General features: G+C 42.5%; 1 protein-coding gene across 3 annotated transcripts in view; it reads right to left on the bottom strand.

The window, feature by feature from the left end:
* The window catches only part of LOC308296336 (cell surface hyaluronidase-like), a 156203-nt gene that overhangs the window by 112351 nt on the left and 17073 nt on the right, over positions 1 to 26779 (bottom strand). For 2 of the 3 annotated variants that reach the window (XM_080739584.1, XM_080739583.1), the window contains exons 2-5: positions 20410 to 20779; positions 14790 to 14930; positions 12350 to 12677; positions 10415 to 10657 (exon numbers count right to left, since the gene is read on the bottom strand). In XM_080739584.1, the coding sequence (XP_080595710.1) occupies positions 10415 to 10657; positions 12350 to 12677; positions 14790 to 14930; positions 20410 to 20761 (1064 nt within the window). In that variant the 5' untranslated portion in view covers positions 20762 to 20779. Of the gene's footprint in view, positions 1 to 10414; positions 10658 to 12349; positions 12678 to 14789; positions 14931 to 20409; positions 20780 to 26779 lie in introns of those variants that run through there. The other variant, XM_080739585.1, reaches the window with a different exon arrangement.

Here is a 26779-nt window from a genome sequence, read left to right as displayed (position 1 = left end):
ACTTGATTAGCAGTTCGCATAGCAAACGCACTCCTGTATGATTATCATCCATACAGTCTGTATGGCTTGTTTACATTGGGGTCCTCTGACAGACATGCAAAACATCTTAAAGTATAACAGTCAGAAATCTGTCTGTCTGTGGATGTGAGATGTATTATAATTATAATTGAACAATGAAAACGACATTCTTATTAGGAAACCTTATCTGTATTTTAACATCAGTCATAATGGTGTAGGCCTACTTGGTGGTCAATTGGCACTTTAAAAAATGGGTTACAAAATCGTGGGATTACATATATTTTTTATAATAATAATGATTGTTCTTGGAGAGTCAAATATTATCTATAACTGGTACTCAGTCTAAAAAAACACTGCTACATTTAGATTTCACATCATAGTAGGAAACCAATTCTGGGCCAGTTTTAAGACGTATGTTTGGTGGGGATCTTTTAATTTTAATATCCTTAAAATTCTAGAAATATACGGTAAAAATACTTTTACTTTTACTTTAAAAGTACTTTTCAAAGCACGTACTTTTTACTTTTTACTTGAGTAATTATTTGGAATGAGTACTTTTACTTTTACCAAAGTCGTTTTTTTCGCAAGTACTTTTACTTTTACTTAAGTACAGAACGTGAGTACTTTTCCCATCTCTGGCAACGGATATGTCTTTTTCAATGGGGTTTTTTGTATTCGAAAGCTTGTCACCGAGTCTACACGTCTACTAGATGAGTCGCGCACAGATTGTGCACGATGCGTGCGCGTGCCCACGTTAAAAGGTAAGGACAATTTGGCAGCTGCTTACTACAGCTATGTTTAAAATGGCAGAGAAATTGTTAAGGGCCCTATCTTGGGCGCTGCTGCCTTTATCATCCCTAAACTTGTTAGGCATTTTTTATACAACTTTTTTATAGATCTAAAAGCTCACATTGTGTCACTTCGTGCCGTGCTGCGAGCGTGTACATCTGCTATTATTGTGAAAAATCCCTTTTTTTCCCCCACCGGCACAAATCCTTTTCAGATGGGGATCCACGGCCAAATAATAATAATCAATTTGAGGCGTCCTTGACACGGAAAAGTTCTTCTTTTTCCTGACAGTGACTGCATTAAGAGTATGTTTTTACCACCAGCTGCACTGAGCGTCGGGGCTCACAGGAAATAATGCAGGAGGAGAAAGTACAAACGCCTGATGTTTATTTCCACTCTCTCTCTCTCTCTCTCTCTCTCTCTCTCTCTCTCTCTGCTCTGTGATCATTGTGTCAGAGCTTTAACAACCTCATTGTGTGAGTGGTAATGATGATGTGCACTAATGTGCACATCATGCAGACCTCCGGGCTGTCTGCGTACATGAGTGTGTGCGTGCGTGCGTGTCATTCCGATAGATAACAAATTCAGAGACAGCGGAGGTCGGCGAGCAGGCACGAGGCAGGAGCCAGCGCGCTCTTTGATGTGCGCTCAGGAAGCCACGGGCGGTACAGCTACCATGCTTTAGCCACGTTCACCCTGACCTCCCCCGTTAATGGGTTAATGTCATGTTTTAGAAGTACTGGGAGGCCGCGCGTTTGATTCCCCGGCCCGTTTCCATAAAGCCTCTTAATGCGCATTAAGCCTTTTTCGCTTAAATCTTTTTATGGAAACACTTCAAAATGATCCGCGAAAACTTTTATCCGCTTGGAGGAGGTGGATTTTGAGGCTTTATCGAATAAACTAAATGCGCATTTTGTGAATGGAAACGGGTCAGACAACATTGCGCATTGTGAGCTTGTAGATCAGCTGATTTCAAATGGCCAACATGTATATAGGGCTGAAGTGGGTAATGTATGTTTTGTAAATAATAATCAAAATCTACAAAGTAACTAGTAACTAAAGTTGATGTCGGAAATTGGATATACTCAAGTAAAGTACAAATATCTCAAAGTTGTACTTGAGTACATTACTTACAGGTAAGTAAATGCACTTAGTTACTTTACACCACTGCTCAGCATAAAGTGTGAAAAACGTGTTGACTGTAAGTGTGTCTTAACTTAAAGCTAAACACTTGATTTAGTTCCTCGGATTCAAACCCATGTCACCAGCTAATAGAGGATTGCTCAGAGGATTAATTGCATTTTGACATCCAGGCAGCAGTACCACCAGTCAACCAGTTACAGTACGCTGTATATACTCTACCATACAAGTAAACTTTCATTCACACAAAAACTTAACATGGTGTACACTGTACAGTAGCTTTAAACTGCTTATTCAAATTCTAGTCAGTATTTCCAAGATAATTCCTAACTGACAGAAGCTCTGGAGGAATACAATTGGATTAAATCCAAAGACTTGGATGTCAGACAATGGTCTCCACCCTACTTCTTTGAGTCAAAAATGGGGAACATACATACAGTTGGAGGGGCTAGACTAGAGCATTGTGTAAACAGAGCTATGTCACATTTTGTCGTTATGTACAGTATATACAGGGTATGAAGCTTTTTTTGGAACAATTTGCATTTCTTTTTTCTCAATGCGATAGTATAAAAAAGAAAAGAAAAGAAAAAAAGCCTCAAATTTAAAATGTGTTTAAAAGGTAGCAGCTCTGTTTACACTGTATGTGCAGTAGGTCTGGATGACATTCAATGGTGTGTAGTCCTTAGGTTGGTTGTATTCCATTCTCAGTTGCAAACTAGTCTATGAATATATACAGTATATGTAATGTAATCAAGCCTTTATTTGAACATATATTGTTGTACTAGTGTGTCTAGGAACAGATAGGTGGTACCAAAATTAAATATATATATGTATATTTTTGAGTACCCAGGAACCTGCTTATCGGTTCCTGCTTGGTACCGAATTTCGGTACCTATTACTAAGTGCAAGCAGGGACGTGCTGGCCATTGGGAAAAGCGGGACAACTCCCGAACGACCGGCTCATTCCCGGCCGGTCCAGGCCGGCCATTAGGAAAAAATTTAAAATTAAATGTCGGCCTTCGTTCCATTTTGTACATTTTTTCGCGAAGCAAAGCCCTGTTTCATCATACAAGGCTGTCGCACAAAAGTAGTGAAAACAGCAGATCTACAAGCACACAACGCCTCGCGGTGCGAGGCATTGTGTGCTTGTAGATCGGCTGTTTTCACTAGTTTAAATAATTTTTTTAAATGATAAATACAAAACAAACTGTTTTGGACATACAAGGTTTCCACCCGACAACAACTTAATATAACTCATGTAATTGGCCCACTGGCTTGTCACTTTGTCACAAATCTTTGAGTAGCAGCAGCGCTATAGAGAGAGATCTCTCTCTATAGCGCGCAATGAGGGCCTCTACAACTCTTTTTCCCGGGCTGAATCAGGGGCCCAGCACGTTCCTGAGTGCAAGTGATATGTCTTTCTTTGTTAACTCTTTTACTGCCTATGATGAGCGCTCATCACGTGTCGCTCACTGCCTCGGCGAGCGTTTGTCAAATCCTGATTTGGTGCCTGGAAGCTGGGCCTGAAGTCATGTGCCACAAAAACACACAAGCGGATTTATTTCCTTTCATTTTCGTTTTTGAGGCCCTGCAGCTACTCTTCTCTGCTTATGTGTTGATTTTGGGTGAAAGCAAGCCACATTCCACTGGCACTATCTTTGCACTGGAGATTCACAGCCGTCTGATATTTTTTTGCAGGCGTCTTAAAACTTTTTGCTTGGGGATCTGCTACTGTTTATGCTTTTGTGGTTCGTAGTAGTCTAAGTACAGTAAATTAATTTGATTGCACATTCTCACAATGACATCATAAACATATTAACTAATATTTTAAGATTACTTTTTAAAGTGACAGTACCCCTTTAGATGACAGTCCTACTTTAAAGTATTAAGTCCAGAATTCAAAATTTACTTGAGCCGTCTGATATTTTATTTGCAGGCGCCTTAAAACATCTTGCAGGCGTCTTTTTTTTTTGTTTTGCTTGGGGATCTGCTACTGTTTCTGCTTTTGTGGTTCGCTGTAGCATGATCAAGTAGTGTTGTTCATTTACGATTAAAAGAAAAGCACAAACATATGGGTTAACCCTAAGAAGAGGTTTCAGAGTGCTCTCTATCATCCTCCATCATGAAGGAAGGCATGCAGACACAGGATCCACTTCAGGCTAACACAGTGTGACGTTAACAAGGCTTTAAACTGCATGCTGTCTCATAACTGCATGTTATGTGCATCCGCCTGGTGTGGCTGCATTGCACAGACAGACGCCTTACGATAGCTCAGTGGTTCTCACACCTTTTTGACCCCCCAAAAAAAAAAAAAACACTTTACTTAAAGGTCTCCTCTATAATACATTATAAACACATTACTGCTATAATGTATAATTATAATAATGCACTTATAGAGTGTACATCCACAGCACCCCTGAATTGCACTGTTCATTTTTAGAATCGTATGCCATATTACGCCACATAAAATATGCAAATCTTTCCTCCTGAGAGGAAAAACTTGAGTGAATATCTGTTCCCATTAAAACAGACTGAAAATAACTATACTTTACGTTTAACCACTTGAACCCTAGCATCCCCATTCTGGGGGGAATGTTCACCAAAAATATACAATCTAAAACCTCACAACGCGTCACAAGTTCACAACTATTCCAACTGTTTTTCAAAGTATTCTGCGTCACCCTAGAGTTCCACAACATCAACTCTGAGAACCTGCTGCTATAGCTCACATAAGACAACTGGTTCTCAACGCCCTGCCTGGGGGACTGCCAAGGGCTCCAAATGGACCCTAGAGGTCAGACCACACCAATGAAACTCCTTGCAACTCCCACTGAATGGTTGTAAGGAGATGCATTGGCGTGGACCGTGGACTGGCTTTTAAGGAGGACAAATGGAACCAAATTATCTCCTTGTATGTATGGAATGTACTGTATGTGGAAACCATGTATGTCCAAAATCATTACTTTTCAGGAAATGGACAAAAGGAACCAGTGTTGCAGTGGTTCCAATGTGGTTATTATATCATCGTTGTCAGGTGGAAACCTTGTATGTCCAAACACCGTTCGTTTCGCATTTTTCATTTTAAAAATGATTTAAACTAGTGAAAACAGCCGATCTACAAGAACACCACGCACCGCGAGGCGTTGTGTGCTTGTATCCGTTGTTTTCTTTGAAACATGGAGATACAAGGTTTCCTCCCGACAACGACGATATACAGTAGTCACAAGCTCTTAATTTGCTAATACTTTTCTTTGGATAGATTTATGAAATTCAGACACTTAACTTCATTTTTAAACATCATAACGCAGCTACGCCCAAAATGTGTAGTGTGTTGTCTAACCTCAATGTGCCGTCATGGCATCAAGCGTAAACAAATCAGTCAGCTCCATATATGGGTACAAAAGCGGACAGTCATGCCCATATAGTGCAATATATACTGATGACATCAGGGGTCTCCATGTATGGGCATAAAAGCGACTGACAGATACAGAGTTCTCCACATATTGGAGTATATTGGATCAGAGGTGCGAACCTCTAGTCTTCAAAAGTAGCAACAAATAACAGATGAACAAGCTCACAAAGCGATCAATGTGACTCATTATGAGCTCATCGATCAGCTATTTTTTGTTACATGTCTGTGCAGCATGATGAATCCTTGACGTAAAAAGCTTAAATATGGAGATAAAAGATTTTCCTGCCAACAGCAACAATATCAAACCGGGGGTCGTTGAGTTCCAAAAGGTTGAGAGTCACAGAACACAGCCTATAATAATATGCCTGTCCTGAAAAGGTAATGACAGACCACATGTAATGGCCAAACACACACACACACACACAAAGAAAACACACACACACACATACACACACACACACACACACACACAAGCGCACACACACGTACAGACACACGTGTGCACAGTGCACAGTCAGCAACAAGGATTAAAACAAATCTCACGACTGAAAATGTGTTGTTTTCGGCCATCCTAAATTCTCCCTGTTTTGTGGAACAGCGTGAACAATTAGCACGACATGTAGATGTATTATGATGTTTAGATCGTATCATTCTAAACCTATGTTCTTCTCCCTACGTCGTCCTCAGACGAGCCCTCCATTAGCGTCTCCAGTCATCTGGGTTCTCTATACACCTGGCCAGCTCCATTGTGCTTTCTGCACCAGTATCTTTCTTTAGTACCGTACGTCCACGTAGGTAGTTTTAGGACATCCTCTTGATCGATACCCGCGTGTTGGTTCCTACAGTACAAGCTTTTTGTCCGTGAGTTCTCTGTGTCGGTGGCCAGCCATAGACTCATCCTTCTGGCTGCTGTCTTCTCTGATACACTTGGTAGTTCCCTGTACAGACGCTTGTTGGTGATGTGCTCGTCCTGGTTGATGTTCAGTGGGATGTTCTGGGTTAGATTGGAGGGGGGGTGGGGGGTGGGGGGGGGGGGGTAGGAGAACCCCTCCTCAGAGGTGAAACGTGACACTGTGTGGCGTAGTTGTTGGCTGCATGTTCATCCAAGCAGCCAGGGGAACCAGGCCAGGCCACAAATATAACCGAAATGATGCTGCTGCTGCTACTGCTGCTGCTCTGAGACTAAGACTTTCCATATCGTCGTTGTCGGGTGAAAACCCTGTATGTCCAAAACCGTTCGTTTTGCATTTATCATTTAAAAAAAAAATATTTAAACTAGTGAAAACAGACGATCTACAAGCACACAACGCCTCGCACCGATCTGCTGTTTTCACTACTTTTGTGCGACGGCCTTGTATGATGAAGCAGGGCTTTACTTTGCGGAAGAACGTACAAATGTGAAACTTGGAGATACGAGGTTTCCACCCGACAGCAACGCTATTTTGTGCGTGTGTGTGCGTGCGTTTGTGTGTGTGCGTAAGTAAAAATAAGTGCGTGCGTGCATGCGTGCATGCATGCGTGTGTACACGTGCGCTGAGTAGCAGATGTAGTGACATCCCTCAAAACCTTCCTTGTATTTGCCTTCTAAACTTTATGACCACACGGAGCCTCCTCTAGGGCTGTCACAATTATTACATAATCGTCTAATCGTGATTATTTGACCTTATCGCAATTATTTTGTCATAATCGTCATAATCGTGAATGTTGAAAAATGTCAGAAATAGTGGAAATAGCAGATCTACAAGCTCACAACGCGTCGCATCGCGACGCGTTGTGAGCTTGTAGATCGGCTATTTCCACTATCAATGTTATTTTTTAAGTAGTAAGTTGTCAAATATGTCAGTAATTTCTTCATGTATTTAGGTTTTTGTGTCATATCTGCCATGTGCAACTTCAAAGCCTAAAAGCCAAACAGAAATGTAATTATCAACGACAAAAACACAATTAAATCGTTAATCGCCAATTATTCGAGTGACAATTAATCGTCATGTAAAATGTCATGTCGTGACAGCCCGAGCCTCCTCCCTCCAGGTTCAACTCTTTTGCCCTCTTTGTGCACCAAGGTCGTCCAGCGTCGTCAGCACATTCTCACACAAACCCTGGAAGCAGAGCGGCTGTAACCCCTGCTATCCACGCGCTTCCTCCGCTGGCAAAACACACCGTATGGGAAGCGCCGCCGCAGGGTGGGGGGAAGAGGGGGCACACACAGATGCCTCGGAGCGTATTCGGGGAAATCGGGGAGGTTGGAGAGGATATCCAGGATGAAAAAGATGACGGTCGAAAAGCAGTGTTTTCTTTTTTTGTTTTACTTAAAGGGATATTTCACTTTCAAAAAAACTTTTTTTGTGATTTTATCGTCTAATCAGGCTTTAGGGAACTCCCAGGACAGTTTTTTTTTAATTATTAATTCATTATTTAGATATTTAATATTCATTTCCCCCATTTTACCCCCTTCCAGGAACTTCCTATACAAACCCATTATAACTTCAAACTCCATTTTAACCACGATAGATTCAACTAAAAGACCAATACCACAATGTAGAAATACTCACACTGTCACAGCTACAGTAAGTGAAAGTCCTGCATTTAAAAATGTGAGTGACAGTACACAAGTATTGCCATCAAAATGTCAAACTTATAGTACCAAAAGTAAACATGCTAGTTATGCAAAATGTGCCCTTTCAAAGGTTTTGGTATACAATAGTCCTATAAAATAGGAGAGGAGTTTCAAGGAGGAGCTGATCTGAGTTTACCGATCAGCTAATTTTTGCTACTTGTGTGACACTGTAGTTATAATCAAGTAAGGCAGGTGTCTTCAACGTTTTCAGGCCAAGGACCCCTTAGTTGAGAGAGAGATGAAGCAGGGACCCCCACAACCTGTTCATAGATTCCATATAGTTTCATTGTTTGACAGCACAATCATCAGTGTATTTTGGATTCATGTCAATTTGTGTTTTCAGATATTTAACCACAGATATTTAATCCTTGACTTTTCACCCTGTACATAGTCTGCTCTTTTACCCCTCTACATCAAAGCTCTTTGCTAAAAATAGCCGATCTAAAAGCTCACAACGCCTCGCAGCGCGAGCTTGTCGATCTGCTATTTTTGGCTAAAGTTCTCAGAATATGGACGCTAGGGTTCAAGTGTTTAATATAAAAAAGGAGAAAAGATTTGGAGGAACCCCTGTAGTAACTCTGTCTGAGGACCCCCTAGGGGTCCCGGGACCCCCTGATGAAGACCCCTGAAGTAAGGCATTACTTTAAAAAAAAATAAAAAAAATAATAAAGATAAGAGGTTCCTGTCAGATAACAACAACATTACTTTCCACTAATGTGTGGAAGCAGATGATGGCCGAGGCACTGAGGGACAGGGCGTACTGTTGTATCTGTCAGTGTCAGATACGCCCTTGTCCCTCGCTCCTTCAGGCCGTCAGTGTCAGCCTGATGCAGTGAGACACTTCAAAGACAATGGGGCTGAGTGTGTGTCTCAATAAAAGGCCCATAAAGCAGCTTTTATCATCCCCGGGAGAGCCCAGAGTGGACGACACACTCCTTCCCCTGGACCGGCCCAAGCCGACCGGACACCGGTGCTCCACTCAGGGGCGTCACAAGGGGTAGGAAAGTGGGACTGAGTTACTAGGGCCCAAGGTGGAGGGGCCCTAGTAACTTTATCTATTGAAAAATAGCAGATATACAAGCTCACAGCGCGGCACCGAGTGCCGCGCTGCGAGCTTGTAGATCTGCTATTTTTGAAAAGTTGTGAAAATGTGTGAAAATCTTTGAATATATGTATTTTTTAAGCAAACATTTCTAACTCAAATTTTGCTTCTGGGGGTCCCTGGAACTAAATATGTTGAGATCGGGGTCCGTGGCCAAATACATATCATCTTGGGGGTCCTTGACATAGGTTTCTTGCACATATTTTCAAGATTTTTCAAAAATAGCAGATATACAAGCTTGCAGCGCGGCTGTGAGCTTGTATATCTGCTATTTTTCAATAGTTTACATTCATGGGGGGCCCGCAGTGAATCCTTGTACCCAGGGCCCAGAATTTGGTGTGACGCCCCTGGCTCCACTACACTGCCTGCCAGGGAGAACAACAGAGAGCTGAACACGCTCGTCGTGCAGAAGGAACCGCAAACACGCACATAGAGAGGCCAAGCATTTAGACACATGCACGCGAGTACACGCACGCACGCTAATATGAAATAATCAAGTCTGGGTATTTGGGTATTGTTATGTGATTATAGTAGAAAGTGTGAAAAGTTGAAAAAAATAAATAAATAAAAATATGAAAAATACATCACCGTGTGGCAACTTGAGATTCTTAGAAACAATTCAAATTCATGAAAAATGTTAATTTTTATACACAACTTTCCAACGTCGCATCGTGCATTGCGCAGAAGGTGTGCGGCAGCTTCCGGCGCCGCAGCCGAGTGTGATCTACAAGCTCACACCGGTTGCATCTGCGACGCGACGTGAGCTTGTATGTCAGCTGTTCTCCCGGAAGTGTCCCACACATAATCCTACAGTAAATTCACGCGGAAACAGGTGGATAAAATGTTTTCAAATGATAACAAAATGTAGGAAACCAAAAATGAAGGGATACTTCTTTACTCGTGAGGAGCAAGCCCCCAGAACGGCTTGTAAACGTTGAAGCGGCCGCCCTACTGGCCAAAGTTGGAATTTCAGGCGGGGTGTAACATACATGCACGAGCATAAGAGCTCGCCGCTGGGGTCTACAATAGGGTTCAATGGACGTCGACGTCGTTCGTGACGTCATTACATCTCGGCGTCAAACATTTTGGTCTCTAGGTAGAGACCAATTTCCCCCAGAATGCACCTGGATTCACCCACAATGCACTGGAATTCAGCTACTTCCGCATGCTTCAAAACGCCACTGAGCATTTGCATTGAAATGATAGCTGGGGGCGGGGCTGGTCCGCTCTCTATTATACTCTATGGTGAGGAGTCGTGACCCATACAAATTTAGGAAACAGTGGTCTGGGAAAGCGTGTGTAAGGGGGTCGGGCTTGTAGCTTGCCGTTTGCTTACCTGTACTTGAGGTCGTAGACGTGCCTGCTCCCCAGCTTCTCCTGGATGGTCCTCTTGGTGTCCTCCAGGAGGCTCTTGACAGCCGAGTCGCCCACGGCCAGCGTCACGATGCGCCCGGCGGGCAGCGCCTGCAGCATGGCGCTCAGCCGCCGGCTGTCGTTGCGCGACTCGTGCGTGTCGTAGCGCACGTCCAGCAGGATGGCCGCCGTGTCCTGGTCCACCACGCGCAGGTTGATGCCGCGGCTGGAACCAAGAATCACAATCAATATGTTATACTTTATTGAAAAATAGCAGATAATACAAGCTCACAGCGCGGCACTCGGTGCCGCGCTGTGAGCTTGTAGATCTGCTCTTGAAAATGTCTTGAAAATGTGTGCAAATGTGTGCAAATGTGTGCAAATTTAAGTGAACATTTGTAACTCAAAATTTAGCTTCTGGGGGGTCCCTGGAACTAAATATTTTGAGATGGGGGTCCGTGGCCAAATACATATCATTTTGGGGGTCCTTCACATGAAAAGGTTTGACCACCACTGACATAGAAACATAGTTTTTTCAAAAAAAACCTTTGAAGGATTTGAAATATTCAAAGAAGGTTTTTCACAATTTTTCAAAAATAGCGGATCTATAAGCTCGCAGTGAGCTTGTATATCTGCTATTTGTCAATAGTTAAAGCACAACATAATGCGTAATAATGTGTTCCCACTTCCCTCTATGAAGAACATTCATGGGGGGGCCGCAGTGAATCCTTGTACCCAGGGCCTAGAATTTGGTGACCCCTGGTCACAGCAGATTCACGGGGTTTCCACTTTCCAGGTGTAAAGCAGTGGGTGGAATAATTTTTTTTTTTCTTTTTGTGCACAAGCTCTATCATTCGTAGTTTTCAGAATAAGGAGGGAGGGATATGATTGATTTCCGTAAATTAATGACCAACATACTACAGCATCACAATAATGCATCAAAAGTAGCAGATCTACAAGCTTAGGGATCTGCTGCTTCTGCTATTTTTGATCGCATCACTCACAGCGCATCATTTCGTGCCATGCTGCAAGCTTGTAGCACTGCTATTTATGAAAAATCGTGAACATTTTGAATATACTGTACATATATTTCTATATTTTCAAATGTTTGCTTATGGATGTCACTGGCAAAATATATTTCGAGATGGGTGTCCACGGCCAAATACATATTCATTTAGGGGTCCTTGACGCGACCGCGTATTTCCCGGTGAACCTGTGCGCAAAGGTGGGGGCCGATGGGCAAGGAGGGTTGCGAGCTTATGAGAAACAACTAAAATAAGACCTTAAAACTTGGCGAAAACAGTTGCGTCCATTAGCGCAAGATGACGATAAAGGAAATCGTTAAATGGAAAACATTAAATGAACTTCTGAAAAGCCTACACAGCCTTAAAACATGGCAAAAACAGTTGCGTGCATTAGCGCAAGATTAGATGAGGATAAAGGAAATCATTAAATGGAAAACATTAAATTAACTTCTGAAAAGGCTTCTAAGCCTACTATAGCCTACTAAAACTAGTGGAACCGCGATATTGCACTTGTAAACAATAATAACACCGACAATATAAATCCTTAGTCTAGTTGTGGGAAGAAAAGGTTATCATCATGGCCCCAAATAACTTTTAAATATCTTGCAATTGGCGACGAGTCTCTTACTAAATCGGCAAGAGTGCCTCTCATTCTCAATACATAAAGGCTAAGCTATATAACCTCTCCATCATTAGCAATAGTCAGTGGTGCGTGTTCTATAACTCTATGTGCGTGTTCCCCACACTCCCAAGCACCCACCGTTGCGCTTAGGTTCACTGGGAAATACGCGGTCGCGTCCTTGACACGAAAAGTTTTGAGAACCATTGATCAAATGAATATCAAACTGGGGGTCCTTGAAATAAATTGCAGAAACAACTGTCATGGACTCTACCTGAAGTTCCGCTGAAAGGCCAAGCCGCCCGTGGCCAGGCCTGTGGCGGGCACGCTGCGGGTGAGCATGGACCAGGACACCCTCCGCTCGCCGTGGAGCTCCAGGGTCCCGCCGGGCATCACCCCGATGAACTTGCGGCCCAGGCCGGGCACCTCGGGCGCCGCCGCCGCGTCATCCGAGCGGCCCAGGAGGGCGATGGCGGCGCGCGAGCGGTAGCGGCACTTGGGCGCGCCCACGTGCAGCGCTCCGCCATCCTCGATCAGGACGTGGCGGGTCCTCAGCGTGATGTTTCTGGAGCCGTCGGCGCTGTCTGCAAACACCACCCGCCCTGCAGCCACAGAGGATTATACCAATGTCTATTAGTGCCTATTAGTTGTCAAATATGTCAGTAATTTCTTTGTATATTTAGGTTATGTGTCATATCTACCATGTGCAACTTCAAAGGCTAAAAGTCAAACAGAAATGTAATTGTCAAGGACAAAAACACAATTAAATCGTTAATCGCAATTATTTGAGTGACAATTAATCGTCATGTAAAATGTCATAATCGTGACAGCCCTAATGGGTAATGGCTATAGTGTGCAGTGGTGGACAAAGTACTAACATTTGATACTTAGTAAAAGTATCAATACCACAATGTATTTTGAAAATAGCAGATCTACTAGCTCACACTGTGTCGCATGGCAAAATCGCTCAAGTAGTGAAAAGATCTGCGATGCGATGCGTTATGAGCTTACAGATTTGCCATATTTGCTGCTTTTGGAGAAATATTGAAAGTGAAACTGAAAGCGGCTCATTCAGGTTCTATTTTCCACTTCCTGAAAAGTAATCAATATACAGTACAGTACAGTAGAGCAGTGGTCCTCAACTTTTTCAGGCCGTGACCCCCAAGGCCCCAAAATAATCATATTTGAACTGGGGACCCCCCCACCCTGATGAGCATTGGAAATGTAGGAGTTTGCATTACATTTAGTTTGACTCAATCTATTCCATTGTGAAAATAGACGATCTACATGCTCACAACGCCTCGCATTGTGAGCCTCGCTTGTGAGCATGTAGATCTGCTATTTTCACAATTTCAGCCTCTAATATATGACAATTCTACCAATGTTTGACCAGAGGTACTAAAAAAGGGCTTTAAAGTCCTTAAACTGTAACTTTAGAAACGTGCAGATACCCTCTATACACTTAAACCTTGTGTTGGTTTGTTTACTGTTGAGTGAGAAAACGGTGTTGCACATTAAGTTAATCATCTGGGGACCCCACAAAATAATGTGGGGACCCCCCTGGGGGTCCCAACCCACAGGTTGAGAACCACTGCAGTACAGTACAACGTTTCTGCCAGACAGCGACGGTATGGGCTAAGCGTCCGACACTTAAATAAAGATAAAATTATCATCATCATCATCATCCCTCCATGACGTGAGTAACTGTGTGGTTGTCTTTCCCCAGTTGGCAGGAACGAAAAGACAAAAACGCCTAAAGAAATAGGAACAAATATTGAGGAAATACATTGTGTGTCCATTTCCTAAAACATTCCAGATGGGAGTAAAGAATGAAGGGCGTTTTTCGGCTGGACTTAATGACTTGTGTTTACAAGCAACAAGTGGCACAATGCTGCTCAGGATACCTGGAAGGAACTCCCCACCTCAAACATGTACCAACGCCAGCAGGCTGCAGCCATACACATACAGAGTTTCATCGTAGTTTCATCGTTTGATAGCACGTGTATTTTGGGTTCATGTCAATTTGTGTTTTCATATATTTAACCACTTGAACCGTCAATAAGTATTACATTTTACCTTTTACTCTGTACTTAAGGTCTTTGCACACAGACGCGTTTTTCAACCATTGCGTTTTTTCTGTTTGCTGCATAATTAAAATGCATTGGAGTTGGTGTGCAATGCTGTGCGGAATCGGCGCTGTCGATCCCAAAAGGAGTGGTGAGTTTTTTTACTGCATGCGACAAGACGCACAAATCGAACTGGGTTCGATTGAGAAAAAAACGCACGGCCACAGCCACTTGTCGCACGGCAAATTCGGAGCCGGTGTGCATGAGGTCGTAGAGAATCATTGTTTTCTTTAAAAAATATGAAATTGTCCATTTTATCCGTGCGAACAAACGCGTCTGTGTCCAAAGCCCTTTAGTCTGCTCTTTTTCCCCTCTACACAAAAACTATTTTTGGCTAAAGTTCTCAGAATATGGATGCTAGGGTTCAAGTGGTTAATATAAAAAAGGAGAAAAAGGTTTCTATTACACAAAGATTTGGAGGACCCCCAGTAGTAACTCTGAGGACCCCCTGTTGAAGACCCCTGCCGTTTATTATCTGAGGAGAATCATTCTAGCTTCAGCATGTTGTTCTGTAATCACGGCTGCGTCATGAATAGGAATCCATTTCTAAGCGTGACTCCATGCATTCCAAATAATACTGTATAGTACCTCCTGATTGGATGGTCAAGGAATGGAAGGTGGCGGAGGCGTCCAATCGCAACAGGTTTCCCCTCCTGACGACCATGGCCCTCTCTGGTTGGTGGCCCGGGTTCCAGCCGCTCAGGTTGGGACTGTGGTCCGGACAGTTCTCTGTGGAGACAAACATCCATGTAACCAGAACCCATGTATACACTGAGAGCACATGCTAGCTAGGCCTGTCATATAACCTATAGTAAAAATATAGTCATCATAATCATTTCCATGTTGAAAAATATTCATATATTTTCAAATGTTTTCAAAAAATGGTGTAAATAGCAGATAGTTTTGAGCTTGTAGATTATTTGTTATCTTATTTTTGTATAAAGGAATTGAATTATTTGTCATGCTTTTGTTTACAGCAGAGGTCTTCAACAGGGGGTCCGGGACCCCTAGGGGGTCCTCAGAGTTACAACAGGGGGTCCTCCAAATCGTTGTGAGATAGAAACCTTTTTCTAGTTTTTTAACCACTTGAACCCTAGCGCCAATATTCTGAGAACTTTAGCCAAAAATAGCAGATCTACAACGCCTCGCACTTGTCGATCGGCTATTTTCGGCAAAGAGGTTTGGTGTAGAGGGGGAAAAGAGCAGACCAAGTACAGAGTGAAAGGTCAAGTTTATTCTTGGCTTGAAAACGTTGAAGACCCCTGGTTTACAGGCCCCAGTTTCAGGGATACAGTGCTGACAATGTTCTAATTGATTCTTATAATCGGCTAAATCAATTAGTCTGATTGACCACATAAGCCCTGTTTTATACTTTGTTGTACAATCAATTCATTTGGTAAACTATTGTACCCCTTAGACCACAGAGATATCAAGACAGCACAGCAATCATTTGGAGTCGTTCAGAGCTGCCACTTCAGCACTGCTGCTGTAGTCCTGAAAGCAGGCCAGAGAGAGAGGCAGTTCAACAGCCAATGTTTCCTATGGTTTCTACAAAACATCACTTTAACACAACTCTAGTATAATGGGGGGCAATGTTGGAGCCTGCCAACGGGATTGAGCAAGAAGCTGCTCTTAAAATCATTCTACTTTTTTTCTCCCTTCATTACCAAAGCTGTGTTGTAATAAGGCTGTCTGCAGGTTTTACATTATAAGACAAATATATAAAGACATTTGTACGATAATTCCAAAAATGCCTAAATGTACGATAATTTCGGCATATCGCCAAAAAGAGCGTGAATTCACTAAATTCCCTGGCTGCTGATCTGGGATCCGGTTTGGCTTCTCAAAATAAGCCAGGAAATCTTTCCAGACCAGTTTTAGGCTTTTATTTGTGTAAGATCCAGGAGGTTTCCTGCCTCCACGCAGCATATGTGATGTCTTTTTGTCACACAGGAGTCTCAAACAAGGTTGTTTCTTACACTAAATACACATTCTTTGGTGGAATCACTTTGTTGAGCAGGTGCTTTCTCTTTTTTGTCTGTGTACGATAATTCATCATTTCCCATCTGGCAACACTGACGAGTGGAAACCTATAGCTGCATTAGACTGCGTCCAGACAGTCTGAGACAGAGGCATTAACAGTGCCCTCAGGTCAGACCATAGTCATACATATGTCACACCCCGCTCCAAACTGTTTTCAGAGAGGCCATGTGACTTACTGTATCATACTGTACATCAGATAATGTTGGGCAATGTCTTAGGCTCTTTAAGGAACATTTATCCTACAGGTACAGTACTAATCAACTTCCAGCCTTACCTTTCAATGCATTTGAAATCCAGGTGAAAAACAGCATGCCTAACAGTAATGCTATGGAGGCCATGATTCTTGAGGCTTGTGTGTGTCCTCTTCTCGTGTCACTACTAAACTGAGTGCTGACCCATCCAGAATGCCAGGTGAAATATAAGTAGGCCTACTGTCATCTGTGAGAGTACCTCCCCCTTCTCTGGGTGGGAGTCGTGGGACTTACTGAACAAGCATAGATGGCTTTACTCTTCCAGTTTCTTATCTAACCAGGGGTCATCAATAAGTCCGTACACGGACAAAATGTGTCTGTGGCAAAAAAAATAGATTTTCTTCTTTACACACCATTATAATGTTCTTAGTTTGATCATATAAGACCCAATTAGTGAATGTCAAGTCTTCAGTTTTTTTTTTTTTTTTTCAGAATGTGTATGACACTTATTTACTACAACGCTTTGGCATATTAGGACCCCCTTAACGCGAGTACACAAATGGAATCAAATGGACCCGTAAGGCAATGAATTTAATACCTCTCGAATGTGCATACAAATGACCTCCTGTTCATAATCCTTTCTCCTATTCACGCAGTCTATACTATTTTGTATTGTGTACACCCTGGAGCATCTAGGCTATACCTACATCACACGCCAGCTAGGGCTGTCACGATTATGACATGTTATATGACGATTAATTGTCACTCAAATAATTGCAATTAACGATTTAATTGTGTTTTTGTCCTTGACAATTACAAATCTCTTTGGCTTTTAGGCTTTGAAGTTTCAAGACAGTCTTGATGAATGTCCGGAGGGACCGAAACGTCTGTTATTTGAAATAAAAACGAGCAGCTGAGCAAGAGCAGAAGGCGCGATTTTTGTTCATGAAATAGTATTTCATGATTGCTTCAGGCTTTGAAGTTCCACATGGCAGATATGACACATAACTTAAATATACAAATACATTACTGACATATTTGACAAATTTATACTTAAAAAATTACATTGATAGTGGAAATAGCCGATCTACAAGCTCACAACGTGTCGCATCGCGACGCGTTGTGAGCTTGTAGATCTGCTATTTGTGTGCACATGCTAATGGTCAATGCCTGTGTGCAAATTCAGATCAATTGCTCCAGCCATCGAGGAGAAGCGGGGAACATCGATATCGCTATCAGCCAAGAATTTCCATGCATCGGTGCATCCTTAATGGCTACTTTTTCCTGATTGGCTGAAGAGATTGCCCAATTTTATTAAAGAGCTGGAGAGACACAGAGACCCAGTGATGTCAATACGTGCGCATCCCGCATCAAAAACTCATTCAAGTCGCCCAGGGACTCATTCATGTCATGGTCCTGGGGTCCCGGGGATGCGCCTCCATTGGAGTCCATGTTAAAATAATTTACCGGGTCGCGGTAAAAGAAAAACATTTTAAAATTCCACAGACACCACCATTGTTCATGGCTGAAAGCATCCTACTTTACCCTACGTTAACACAAATAAAATCCACGTAGAAAGTCTTAAACAGGCGATAGAAACGTCAATGTCTTGATTCCACCGACGTCCGATGCCATTTTGCGCGCCCAAATTCATTAGGGGCACACGTTTTAGTAGTTTTAGTAGTTCTAAGTTCAAACATTAGCCAAATTGTAAAATAAATATAAGAAACAGGCAAACATTTTGAAAATAGCCGATCTACAAGCTCACAGCGCTCGAAAACATTGTATTGAGGACTCATAAAACTTTTCTGGGACCCATTTGAATGACCACCTGTGGGTCCCCGGGACCCATTACATTGAAAACCTAGTAACATCACTGGAGACCTCTTTCACTGAACAAACATTCTATAGCAATGATTACTATCAGAATAAAACACTTTTTGTTTTAACCAAAAACACATCACTTGCCTACCTTTACTATGGAATTTTACAACTAAAATCTGGTATTCAGATTCATGCATTCAGGGCTGATGCAGCAGTGTTATATGTTGGGACACTGCATGAAACAAATCAAGCGTAACTCTCCCGACTCCCATAACCCAACACCACTGTGAAAAGTCGTGTCAAGGAGGAGGTGACTGCTTGCTGTTTTCGTCACGGTGCGTTTGGTGTGCATGGATCTTGGATTACTGTAGCCACCATGGTTCTGGAGAAGATCTCAAGTACGCATAATTCATAGGGACACAAAATCCATAGGGACCGAGAAAGGTCTTTCTCAGTTTGCAGCCCCCGCCCTTTGGAACTCTCTCCCACCTCGCATCAAAGCTCACCCTTGCCCTGTCCAAAAAAACACCTTTTTAGAGTCGCTTTCCACCCTAAATCAAATCTCCCTTTCTGCCTTGGCTTAATGTTTTTCTGTTTTTCATCTTTGCTCAGTTTTAACATTTTAAGTTCTCTCTAAAGTTAATTAAGTTGTTTATTTTGCTTTGTCTTGTTGTAAAGCAACTTTGGGTACAGAGAAAAGCGCTATAAAAATCTTATTATAATATAAATTATTATTATTTATATAGTTATTGTTATTATTATTAATAATTATTATTGGATATGGAATACTAAAAAAGGGCTAAGAAAAAGAAAAGGGGAGTGTTAAAGGAGTAGTTCACCACCAAAATGGCTTTTTTTCTATTGATCACTCACACCCAGTGGAGCCTTGAGTTCAATAATATTTTAAAAAAATTGTCACATTCCAAAAAAATGTAGTACAATAAATGTACCCCCACTGATTGCGGATGGGGACCCAATTGCATTTGGGTCCCCATCCGGAATCAATGGGGGTAAATTTACTAAAATCTTTTTTTTTTGCCTTGGGAATGCGACAAATACAAAAAAAATATTATTGAACTCAAGTCTCCATGGCATGAGTAATAAATAGAAAAAAAGTAATTTTGGGGGTGAACTACTCCTTTAACACTACTACTGCCTTTTAATTTGAAGGGATGCTTGGTGCCGCGCTGCTTCCTCCGTAGGCCGCCGCTATTATTTTGAAGGGCCGGATGGGGGTTCTTTTTGTTTTTTTGGATTATCACTTGACGGCAACGTTTACGTCATCTAGTCACATGACAGTGTGGGCCCAGAAAAGGAACATGGCTGCGCCCAGCCGAGTGAATTTTCTACTCTAAACAGGCCACCCTTTGGATCAAAATGTCTCTTTTTGAGTAAATGAAGTCTCTTTATGGGCCTCTCAATGGATTTACTATGGCGGAGCTTCACTTCGCGTGCACGACCAACGTGCGTTGTAAACAAATCGTGGACATTACCGATGCGGGCGGGACCGGAGCGACGTACTGTAAGCAATTATACTTTTACTGTAAATACAGTAAGATTGACGGTGCTCACCGTCAACGGCACCATGATTTTAACCCTTTAAATGCCGGTGAGGATCGTCAACGGCAGCAGAACTGTTAAGGAGTACTTAACACATCTGGTGCCAACCCCGAGTTTCCAGAGTTTGAAAAGGTACCACCCCTGTGCCAACCCCAAGTTTCCCGAGTTTGGGCCGTTTTTGAAGAAAAACATTTTTTTTTTCAAAAAATGTTTTTTGGACCTCCAGAAATGTATTAGGCATGATCGCGATCGCGAAATTGCATGTTTAACCCCCATACCAACCCATTCTTTCAAACATGGCAGCCATGTTTGTTTACATCTGAAGAAAACATAATGGCTAATAAATCATGAATGCCTGAACGGATTTCCAAGCGGATTTTTTTGTTTGAAAGCTGTGAACAGTGTGCACACACGTGGTGCATCATCTAGGCATGGGTGTGCACGATCCGTGCACTATAAATTACATGGAAGTCTATGGAGACCATGGCATCGCGGGACATTGAAGAGAAAAAATCATTGCAACTTAAGTGTTAACATGTACATTTACTGAACGTTCAGTTAACACCCCTGATCAACATCCCGCCACTGACCGTCCAGCACGTCCCCTCCGCTCAGACTGAGGATGAGGATGAGTGAGATGAAGAAGGCCCCGAGCGACACGCCGAAGCACACGAACGTGTTCTTCCTCCGCCGGAGGCTCAGAGCGCGCTCCCTGCGCTGGCCCTCCTCCGATAGGCCCAGGGCGCCGGCGGCTCCGCCCACCCTCCGCTCGGGAGGCGGTCCGTGGGGCTTGACGGGCGGCGGGGGCGGGGCTTTGGTGGGCGGCGGCGAACGGACGGGGGCGACCCGCCCGGGCACGTAGCCCGGCGACCGCTGGTGGTTGCCGTTGAGGGGCGGAGCCACAAAGACCGGCATGCGGCTCGGCCCGTCACTCGTCGGCATGGCAACGGCTGGCTCTACCTGGGTGGGGAGAGAGAGAGAGAGAGAAGCATAATTATATCATCGCTATCGAGTGGAAACCTTGTTATGTCCGAACCAGTTCCTTTTCAGGAAACGGAAAAAAGAGCCAGTTCAATTCAAAAGGAACTGCTGCTGTTTTTGTTGTTGTTTGTTTGAACTATGGATGGGACGATAAGCGATATTATCGTTTATCGTGATAAAAAATAAAACACTCGATAATTGTATGGCGGAGATTTAATTTATCGTGATATCGTCCTCCGTCATGCACTGGGATCAATTCCCTTTTATTTGCCGAGTTGCATATCCGGTACCACTTAAACCCTCTATAATTTACTTATAATATACATACTTGATACAGTCTTTTTTTTCACTCTCTATCAGATGTCTTTGCCAAAAAATAGCAGATCAACAAGCTCACAATGTAGATCTGCTATTTTTTGGCAAAAGTTCCGACCCAGGATAATGGATTTTGATTATCGCGATAATATCGTAAATCGTTTTCTTTTGTCACAATAATGTGATATACATTTTCATACTGTACCATCCCTAGTTTCATATTGTACCATCCCTAGTTTCAACAGCACGTTGAGCAGCATTACTAGATGAAAGGTGCTGTTTAAATAAAGCAAAGCTCCTGTCATCTTTCTGGAGGTGGGACCTGATTCAGACCTGCTGCTCTGCATAACTGTGTTGTAACCTGTGGTTTCCTCTGACCTATGACCTCTTGCACCAACAAAGCATTTTTTTCAGCCACAGAACTGCTGCTTTTTAAAAACCATTCGTCCCCGTACTTAAACTCGGTTTGAACGGCAGCAAATCATCTTGACCATGACTATAGGTTAACGTGCAGTTGGTGTGTCTAATAAAATGGCCGGTGTGTGTGTGTGTCTGTCCGTGTGTGCGTCCGCGTGTGCGTCCTCATGTGTGTCTATGTCCGTGAGCTAGCGTGTGCCTCTGTGTGCGTGCATGCGTGTCTGTCCGTCCGTCCAGTGTCCTGTTTTTGACTAGGGTGGTCCTATTCGTGCGGGCCCGGACACAAAGGAGCACATGCACTAGGGCTGCAAGCGAACCTTCGGAGATTCGAACGTTCGTTCGTTACGTTGGCAATCGAAGTTCGAAATTAATGGGTTCAGGTTTTTTTTTTTTTTTTCCCTTTTTTTTACACGAAAAATAATTATCAGAATGTGATAGGCCTATTCAGAATATCACAGTAGTAGAGATAGCCAAATACGAAATAAGTTAGGCCTACCGGTAAACACTAACAGTTAATGGTGACCGTTATAGTAGTTATACAATGCACCAGAACAGCTTGGAGCGATCAAGGACCGTCCTCCGCTCCAATTCCGCTCCTGTTTGGGGCCGCAAACCATTACAGCGCCTCGCTGACACACGCTTGTTGACAGCAGTGTTGCCAGACGTACGATAATTATCGTATTTGTACGATAATTTGACCCTCTGTACGATGTACGATCAATAATTCCAAAAATGCCCAAATGTACGATAATTTCGGCATATCAAAAAGAGCGTGAATTCACTATTTTCCCTGGCTGCTGATCTGGGATCTGGTTTGGCTTCTCAAAATAAGCCAGGAAATCAGTCAATCTGACCCTAGATCTGTACTTGGAGGCATTAAAAACACTGGTTGCATCTTTCCAGACCAGTTTCAGGCTTTTATTTGTGTAAGCTCCAAGAAGTTGCCTGCCTCCACGCAGCATATCTGATGCGTTTTTGTCACGCAGGAGTCTAAAACGAGGTCGTTTCTTACACTAAAGATGCATTTTTTGGTGAAATTACGTTTTTACGCGAGTGATTTCTCTTTTTTGGCCGTGTACGATAGTTTCATGTCAAATACGATAATTCTGAGCCTCCGGTACGATAATTCAACATTTCCCATCTGGTAACACTGGTTGACAGTAGACTGAGTAGAGTGAGTGAGAGCAGCTGACCTGGGCAGAGACAGACGTGTGCTTTGAACAGCGAACACCCAGCCATCCACGCACCCAAAGATTAAACAGCCTTTCTCCTAAGCATGAGCAAAGATGGATTTCATTGCAACCCCCTAAAGGATCTATAATGCGATGTCTGGGGTTGTTACATCGAGACCAGTTTAGCCCGAACGCGACGCGCTCCGACGCAGTCACCAAGTCTGCTATACATTGAGCCTGTTCGTCAAACAACTGTGCAACATTTTCTCCAATTGGGTTGGATTTTCCAAGTGTTAGCCTAGGTGTTAATGCGGCCACGCATCCACGCGTTTTCAATGGATAAAACAGCGCATTTAAAACATTTCCTACACTGTTTTAGCTGGTTAAAGGTACAGTACGTTCGATGGTTCGAACGTCCGAACGTTCGGTTTTTATTCAATTGAACGAACCATCGAAGGTTCGATGGTTCGTTCGGAAAATCCCCCCGAAGTTCGAATCCCTAAAACAGGGCTAGATTACAGCCCTAACATGCACCCGCAAGGACAACCGTGTGTGACGGAATAGCATTAATTTGTAATTTTTTTTAGATCTCTCCACTAACCCATATATCTACTTACTTACCTGCTGTGTTTAACATTTGTGCAAATTAGACAAAAAAAATCAGAGACAGACAAATCAATGCGAAATCCGTCAGTCAGAAATGGAAATAATGGAAGATACACAGATTCGGTGTTGTTAATTTTCGATCTGCAACACTCCGAACGACCAAGAGAGCAGAGCACCCTGAGTTCAGAACAGAGCTCTCAGAGCTATTTACGAATCCATCTCCAAACCTGGGATGGACATGCCACTGGTGCAGGGGTTTTCAAAGTGGGTGACGGGGCACCCTGGGGTGCTGCGACAGCAGCCCAGGGGTGCCGCGAGATCATTTGATAATATTTGGAATTTATTTGGACACTTGAACAAAATACTTAGTATCATTTTAAACTTGAAGTACAAAGTTATTTTCTGTCAGATGTAACCAAAATGGCTATTATCTCAAAGTTTTTCTCGCAACATAATCACTAAAATATTGTCACTGTCGGGCAGAAACCTCGTTTCAAATGTGTACGTCTTTTGGTAAAGCAAAGCCCTGCTTCATCATACAAGACTGTCGCACAAAACTAGTGAAAACAGCCGAACGCCTCGCGATGCGAGGCGTTGTGTGCTTGTAGATCGGCTCGGATTAAAACAATATTTATGGGGTGCCCTGAGACAAAAAGGTTTGGGAACCCCTGCACTGGTGTGCGTGTCTGTGTGCGTGCGTATGTTGTTAGTAGTTAGTAGCGTATGTTGTTAGTAGAAATAAACACAGAAGCATCCCGGAGGAAGTGGACTAAGAAAAGGGGAGGAACCTGTTTCTACACAAAAAAAGAATGGGTTCCCAGATTGTGTGTAAATTTACAACAGTGGGTTAATCATTCACATCCTTTTGTGAAGCCACTGAATAAGACGCTCAGAGGGGGTTCCAGGCGGCCCCCAGTAAAATTTACAATCGCATGTACATTTGTGGTTAAACCGATTATTCTTTTATACTTTTGGCTATTCAAAAATAGCAGATCGACAAACTAAAAACACGTTGTGGATCTGCTATTTTTTTAAGCTTTAAAATGGTGGAATCCTTTTGAAAAAAAATTATAACATTTTCAAATGTAATATTTTGGCAAGAAAGGTCTCTCTCGACTCAGTGGGGTCCAGGTTCGAAATGGACCCTTTACAGGTCTGTAACTTGTTCTAGTTATAACAGTCTAGTTTGTTGATTACTTTTGATCCAGTAATGTATTTTTATTAGGGCTGTCACGATTAATAACTGTGATTAACAATTTAATAGTTTTTTTGTCGTTGACAATATTACATTTCTGTTTGGCTTTTAGGCTTTGAAGTTACACATGGCAATCATGACACATAACTTAAATATACAAAATTACTGACATATTTGAAAATGTTATACTTAAAAAAGAACATTGATAGTGGAAATAGCCGATCTACGAGCTCACAACGCGTTGTGAGCTTGTAGATCTGCTATTTCCACTACTTTTTGAAAGTGTTCGTAACTATATTATTTCTCAACATGGAAACGATTATGACAATTATGCAAAACAATTGCGATTACCTCAAATAATTGCGATTAGACGATTATGTAATAATTGTGACAGTTATAACAGTATAGTTTGTTGATTTCTTTTGATCCAGTAATGGATTTATTTAATGTTTTTAATTTTATGGAGCCACAGTTTGAGAACCACTTGTCTGGGGAAACCAACAAGAAGCCACTAAGCGATAGTTCTGGCCTGAAAATCCTCTTATTAATCTCGGAGTGAACCGTTGCGTCGGTCGGACAGTCTCTCTCCCCTGGATTGTTTTGGCTCGGATGGATGGACACGCTGTGACCTTGGCTGCTCTTGTCCACATTAACCCATTCAGAACGCGTACACAATTTGTGTTTCATTATTTAATGCTTTAACTATTGAAAAATAGCAGATATACAAGCTCACAGCGCGGCACCGAGTGCCGCGCTGCAAGCTTGTAGATCTGCTATTTTTGAAAAATCGTGAAAATTAGAATTTTGACCCGATTCTATAAGTGTCTTTTGAATCCTTCTAGGGTTTTTTTGATAAACCTATATTTCTATGTCAGCAATCTGGCCAGCCATCGTCAAAGAAAAGGTCCTTTTCACTTTACTGGAGCTCAGTTAGTCTGTTCTTGAGAGACTACTTTGTCAGTGGTTCTCAAACCTTTTCATGTGAAGGACCCCCAAAATGATATATATTTGGCCACGGACCCCCATCTCAAAATATCTAGTTCCAGGGACCACCCAGAAGCAAAATTCGAGTTACAAACGTTCGCTTTGAAAATACATATATTCAAAGATTTGCACACATTTTCACGACCTTTTTCAAAAATAGCAGATCTACAAGCTTGCAGTGCGGCACTCGGTGCCGCGCTGTGAGCTTGTATATCTGCTATTTTTCAATAGTTAAAGCAGTCAATATGCCCAGGCCTAAATGGGTTAATGAATGGGGAGCAGTAAATAGCGGACGCGAGCATTCCACAGTCTGTGCGCGCTGAGCCTAAACACATGGCCCCAATTACGGTAAGGAAGAGGCAGAGCAGAAGAGGATTCTGCTCCTGGACTCGGGCAGTCCTGTTTACCACCAGTAGTAACAAGGAGGACATCCAATTAGTATGGAAAAAATACTGTATCGCGATACACGATCTTATCACGATTCTTTTTCATGTTGGTTTTTATGGTTATTTTGCAAGTTACTTGACAGTACAACCGCCTACAAGGTAACAAGAACTAAAGGAAAAAGGAGTAACAGACCATTTAGACCAGTGGTCCTCAATGTGGGGTCCAGGGACTCTCTGGGTTCCTTTTGGGAGGTTTAAATTTGTCCCTTTCAGGAATGTAACTCTGACAGTATACAAATGAAACCAAATGGACCCGTAAGGGGAGACCTTGACATTTTAAGGTTTGAGAACCACTGATTTAGACCAAAATGCACGTTTAAATGTATTCTGGAAATAATCTCTGTATAACAGTTCAACCCATTGTATCACGATATATACGATATCTCTGAAAAGGCATATCGTGGAGACATTGTATCGTCACCATAATTTATCGCCCATCCCTACTTCCAAACTCATGGAATAAAACAAAATATAATTTTATGAGTCAATACTAGTGCGATTATGACATTTTACATGACAATTAATTGTCACTCCAATAATTGCCATTAACAATTGAATTGTGTTTTTGTCGTTGACAAAAACATTTTTGTTTGGCTTTTAGGCTTTGAATGACATATAATCTAAACATACAAAGAAATTACTGACATATTTGACAACTTTGTACTTTGTACTGGAAACAGCCAATCTAGAAGCTCACAACGCGTCGCATCGCGACACGTTGTGATTAGACTATTATGTCATAATTGTGACAGGCCTACTCATGACTGAAACGTTGTTGTTTTTTTAGCAGTGGTCACACCGTCTCCTCAGAGTGACTTTGTCCGTTCCCATGTTTGTCCGTAGC

Source organism: Nannobrachium achirus (assembly GCF_963921795.1).
Source record: "Nannobrachium achirus genome assembly, chromosome: 12".
Lineage (NCBI taxonomy): Eukaryota > Metazoa > Chordata > Actinopteri > Myctophiformes > Myctophidae > Nannobrachium > Nannobrachium achirus.
This window is presented reverse-complemented; position numbering and strand designations above follow the sequence as displayed.